Source organism: Cajanus cajan, chromosome 8 (genome assembly GCF_000230855.2).
Source record: "Cajanus cajan strain Asha chromosome 8, NIPB_CcT2T_4, whole genome shotgun sequence".
Lineage (NCBI taxonomy): Eukaryota > Viridiplantae > Streptophyta > Magnoliopsida > Fabales > Fabaceae > Cajanus > Cajanus cajan.
Window position 1 is genome coordinate 46,322,052 of NC_138524.1, and position 6,000 is coordinate 46,328,051.

General features: G+C 35.2%; 1 protein-coding gene across 1 annotated transcript; it reads left to right on the top strand.

Annotated features, from left to right (window-relative positions):
* The first annotated feature begins 4,984 nt into the window (after window positions 1-4,984).
* On the top strand, window positions 4,985-5,386 carry LOC145950458 (uncharacterized). The gene has a single exon (XM_083061548.1). It carries the CDS (start codon window positions 4,985-4,987, stop codon window positions 5,384-5,386), a length of 402 nt encoding a protein of 133 aa, XP_082917674.1.
* The last annotated feature ends 614 nt before the right edge of the window (window positions 5,387-6,000 follow it).

Below are 6,000 nucleotides of genomic sequence, written 5' to 3' on the forward strand. Positions count from 1 at the left end.
GAAAAATTTCGTCCAGTACTCTTCAGAGCTCGAAATTTTTTTTCTCTCTTCCCCCTCTCTTTTGTATTTCTTAAAATTTGTGAGACACCTCTGTAGTGTGAAAGGTAGCCAAAAAGCACCTTCTTGATCATCATATTCAAAGATTCAACTCATTTGGTATCGTTTCTTCTCTTAATTTTTCTTTTATTTATTTATTTATTATTATTATTATTTTATTTTTGTTGGTTTGTTTATTTATTTTTGCTTATTGTTTGTATATAGTGAATACGATTTGTTGCCTTTAAGATTATTATTTAAAAAAATATATTTAATATACGACCAATAATAATGTTAATTGAATAACATTTTTATCTTTAACATTATTAGGTCCTGGGGTTTAATGACTAGTCATTTGCTAGCTTAAACTCTCATATATGAAATTTCTTTCTAAATAGTAAAGTTAATTAAATAGCATTTCTATTTTTATCGTTATTGGAGGGATTTATTGATTAGCCATTTGCTAACTTGGATCCTTGTGCAAAATCTATTTCTTTAAATAAAAATATAAACATAATTTTTCTTATGTACATTTATTTTTATGGTTAATGATATTAATTGAGTAGAACTTCTACCCTTTAATATCATGTAAATCATAAAAGTTAATATAATATTTATTCATTGTCCTACACTTTAAACATATTTTAGTATCAACAAATAAAAGATAATAACATGGATCGAATAGCAATTCTATCTTTCATGTTACTGGAAGGGTTTATTGATTAGCCATTTGCTAACCTGAATCCTCATGATTTTTTTTTTAATAAAAAAAAATACAAAAGAAACATCTCTCATATTAAAAAAAAAAGATATATGTATGTATACACATTTTCGAGGAATAAAATAAATGTTTATAAATTTATATAATTTTGCGCAATTAATTAAAGGAACTGTTTTTACGGGCGTTGTAGGGTGCTAATACCTTCCCTACACGTAATCGACTCCCGAACCCAACTTTAATTTTAAAGATTATCTTTTAAAGGGTTTTCCAATGTTTTTTCCCTTGAAATAAAATATTGGTGACGGCTCCATTGAAAAATAAATGTTAGCGTCATCCCGTCGTGATCCCGGTTACGACAGATGGCGACTCCACTGGGGACGTTTGAGAGTCAGGCCTTATTAAATTAATTGCGCAAAATTATGAATTTATAAATATTAATTTTTTTCCCTTTCCTTTTATTTTATTTTTTATTTATTTATTTGTTTTGTTATTTTTGTTTGCTACGCATGTGTTGTTTGAATTTAAGTTTAAATTATAGTTTTATTTATTTTATTTGCATCTCTACACCCACTAACACTTGTACCTCACACACTTTGGACTCTATACCCAAGTCTGTGCAAGCATAGAAGAGAAAGTGGCTTGATGACTGTTATTGAGGGGCTTGATGCTCACTTGACCGTTGTTGAGTCACTACTCAGGTTGTTACTAGTAGCATGGATTAATCATATTGAGAGGGTATGTTCCCTACTTGTGATTGGTTCATGCGCTAGGTCCTTATTTATATGATAAGGGCAACCTGGGGACCAATAATTCTTGAGAAGTTTTTAGATCCACCCACAAAACCATGCACTAATAGGTGGACTTAATGACCTTCCAAAGTAGGGTGTTAACCTTAGAAATTTTCCTTCCCTAGGTTTACCGTAATAGGTCACATCGCAGTACTCTCTATCCCTCTTTTGATATATGTTCATACTAACAAAAAAAATATGTTATACATTCATGCATCATAAATTTATATCCAATATCAATTTTTTAGGTTGTTTTTCTTGCCTAAAATAAATTTTTTAATAAATAAAGGATAGATGATAAAAAGTCATGCATACATGCATATTAGGGGCATAGTAAGTCACATTTTAATTAAGTCTTCATCTCATTTTTTTCTTTTCTTTTAAACCTTAAAATAATTGATAGTATTCAATATGGAGGGAATTCAAAATCATACGAGCAATGCATCAGTGTTAAGCAAGAGTATTAGGATAAATGTGCTAAAAAAATGATCTCCAAAGAGTAGGTAAGATCTGCTAAAATAATAGCACATTTGACTTGATAACTTGTTTTAGACATCATTTATTGAGGAGAGAATTCTCCCTTGAGTGATTGTTAATCACATTTTGATCTTGAAATGATTGATCCTTGTTTGAAAATGTGGTTCGTACTGCTGCATTGCTAGTAAGATGACCTTATCCATTGAGGAGTGAATGCTCCCTTGAAATAAGTGTCAACCGTTGTATAACCTAAGAGATTTTGCCTCTAGCGTTAAGATATGGGGAATCACTCTTTAATTTGAATACAAAACCAATATTTTCAAAAATAAATAAATAAATAATAATAATAATAATAAATAATAATAATAATAATAATAATAATAATAATAATTTGTGTCTTCTTTTTTCTTTTATACTCATAAAAATTTACTTTGTATCTTGAAAGCAATAAAGCAAAAAAACAAAGTGTTTCCTCGGCATCGTTATAGAACACGCTCTCAGGCCAAGATCATGGATGAGATGGAGGAACGCAACGAAGAAATGAGAAATGATATCAATCAACTGAAGGAACAAATGGCCCAAATTATAGAGATGTTGCAATCTATATAAGTGAAAAACATGGAAGGGACCCCTCCAGTAGCTAGAGGAGAATCATCAACCTCTCCTGCGTATCCACCTGGCTTTACCCCAGCCCCAGCACAACCATTAACTCTACATCTTAACAATCCCGACCAACATGTTGACCCTCTAGAGGTCCAATGGCCACAATATGGCCTTCCGCCCAACTACACACCTCCAACAATCATGGATCCTCCGGATAAGCACCAACCATTGGTGAACCAGCCGCCTAAACAAATGCCACCAACACAACATGAGGTTCCACCCATGAATGCCACCTCTTACAAACATCAAGTTCCCTACCAAGCCCAAAATTCTAATTTCACCAACCAAGGGAATCCTCACCAAACTTCTGGGGGATATCAACCAACCTCAGGAATTGAGCATGTTCAGTCTAGCGAAAAGTTACAAATGCTAGAAGAGAGGCTAAAGGTTGTTGAAGGAGGTAGCTATGATATTGGTGAAGCTGTCGATCTTTGTTTGGTTCCAGACATAGAGTTCCCCCCAAAGTTCAAAGTTCCTGAATTTGATAAATATAAAGGAACAAGTTGTCCAAAGAATCACATGACCATATACTGCAGAAAGATGGCAGCGTATGCTCGCAATGATAAGTTGCTTATTCATTGTTTTCAGGATTCTTTAACTGGGGCAGCTTTAAATTGGTATATGCATCTTGAACGGGCCTATATCCGCTCCTGGAAGGATTTAGCTGATGCTTTCCTTAAACAATATAAGTATAATCTTGACATGGTTCCAGATAGGTTTGAACTCCGTAACATGTCTAAAAAAGATGGTGAAACGTTTAAGGAATATGCTCAGAGATGGAGAGAAGTGGCAGCACAAGTGGAACCTCCTTTGTCTGATAGAGAAGCAGTAGCCCTGTTCATTGATACTTTACAAGCACCGTTCTATGATAAAATGATTGGGAATATTTTATCAAATTTATCTGATATAGTCATCATCGGGGAAAGGATTGAGAATGGCATGAGGAGTGGGAAGATTGCGGTTAACTCTATTGAAATAACTGGTTCAAGAAAATTTTCAAATGGTGCAGGAAAGAAAAAAGAAGGAGATACAAATGCAGTGACATTCAACTCCCCTAGGTCACCTAACAACCAACCTCCTTATTTTTATACCCCTCACATGGTCTACCCAAATATCACTGCCGTCTCACCACATCCTCAACAACCTATCCATCAAGCTCTGCTAGCTTCACCCACAATACCTACCGCACGACCACCTCAATCTATCCAGCCATGGAACCAAAATTCTAACCATGTGAGGTCACAAAATACCCAAGATCGGAAACCAATTGAGTTTGACCCTATCCCTATGTCCTATACTGAGTTGTTCCCTCTCCTACTACAAAATTCACTAGTAGTACGTTGCCCGATGAAGCCCATAGAACCACCATATCCTAGGGGATACGACGTTAATGCCAAATGTGATTATCATGCGGGAGCTATTGGTCACTCCATTGAAAATTGCAGGGCACTAAAAACCAAGGTACAAAGTTTGACTAAGGCTGGGTGGTTAAACTTTAAAGAGGACAATCCTAACATTGGGAATAACCCTCTACCAGGTCATGGAGGGCCGACAGTTAATTCTATTGAGGAGAGTAGATGGGGTCCCTCTCAGTGATCTGTGAGAAAGCTTTTGGTGTGATGAGTTTGAGTTTCCAAACTCAATAGCTATTGTTGAGCAAGACTCTTGCGAGAATGAACATGCTAGTCTGGTTCACGCTTGTCCACTGAACGTGGAACTTAACAATTAGGAGATTGTCAAGCTGCCTGTTGGTTTTTAATTCAAATTTTAAGTAATTTTCTTGTAATGTCAGTCTTATTGCTCTGCCCAAGGCTTTAAGATTTATTTCTTTAAATAAGGGCTCATGTATTTCTTTTTAAATATTAAATAAAATGCATTCATTCTTCTTTCACCTCTTACCTCTTCCTTTCTCCTTAATCTTTTTATCAATCTTATCCTAACTTTAAAGAATGCGAAAAAATGCACTTGAAAGTGATAATGCTAGTGTTGCATCAAATAATTTTGATTGTGCAGTTAATCAGACTTGTGAGGAAATGGAAAATGATTGCTTTAAATACTAAATGTATGCTGATAATATCAATGCTTTTCTTAATGTTTTGTCACCACCTTGGCCATTTTCAATGTGGGGAATGGATGTTATTGGCCCTATTGAGCCGAAAGCGTCAAATGGACATCACTTCATTTTGGTTGCTATTGACTATTTCACCAAATGGGTTGGTTGAAGTCGCTTCATATGCCCATGTGACTCAAAATGTGGATTGCAAAGTTCATCAAAAGGGAATTTATTTGTCATTACGGTATGCCAAGCAGAATCATCACTGATAATAGAACCAACTTAAACAACAAGATGATGACAGAATTAGGTGTTGACTTCAAAATTCAGCACCATAACTCTTCCCCATACCGCCCAAAGATGAACGGGACAGTTGAAGTAGCAAACAAGAACATCAAGAAGATCATTCAGAAAATGGTGGTGACATACAAAGATTGGGATGAGATGCTTCCATTTGCTTTACATGAGCAGCAAACAAGAATATCAAGAGGATCATCAACTGGGGCAACCCCATTTCCCTTAGCTTATGGGATGAAAGCAGTCCTTCCAATTGATGTTGAAGTTCCATCTTTGAAAGTATTAACGGAAGCCAAATTAGGAGAAGCAGAACGTGTCCAAACCAGTTTGGATCAAATTAAATCTCATTGAGGAGAAAATGTTAAATGCAAATTTTCATTTATACAAAAAAAGGGCTCGCTAGATTGAAAACTCGAAAGGGCAATCTAGGCAAAAGTTAGAGCGACCCGCTAGATTGAAAACTTGAAAGAGCAATCTAGGCAAAAATTAGGGTCAACAACAAAAAAAGGAGGCTCTCTAGATTGAAAACCCAAAAGGGAAATCTAGGAAAAAGTTAGAGCAACTCACTAGATTGAAAACTCAAAAGAGCAATCTAGGCAAAAATTAGGCTAAAAAAAACACAAGAAAAATGCTCGCTAGATTAAAAACCCGAAAAGGCGATCTAGGCAAAAGTTAGAGCGACCCACTAGGTTGAAAACTCGAAAGAGCAATCTAGGGAAAAATTAGGATCAACAAAAAAAAAAAAAAAAGCTGGTTAGATTGAAAACCTGAAAAGACGATCTAAGCAAATTCAGAGCGACATGCTAGGTATCAATTGGGGCCAGACACGGCAGAGAAAAACAAACTGGGGCAATTACATTGAATTATCCTCTCAAGTTTATTGGCGAGCAATCAAGGTTATTGAAGTGTAGTACTAGCATTGTTCATCTAGAAAGTATCATTCACATAACAATTACCTCCTATTG

What these genes read in the sequence shown, in the direction of transcription:
- LOC145950458 (XM_083061548.1), top strand. Translation starts at nt 4,985, where the DNA reads ATGCCAAGCAGAATCATCACTGATAATAGAACCAACTTAAACAACAAG.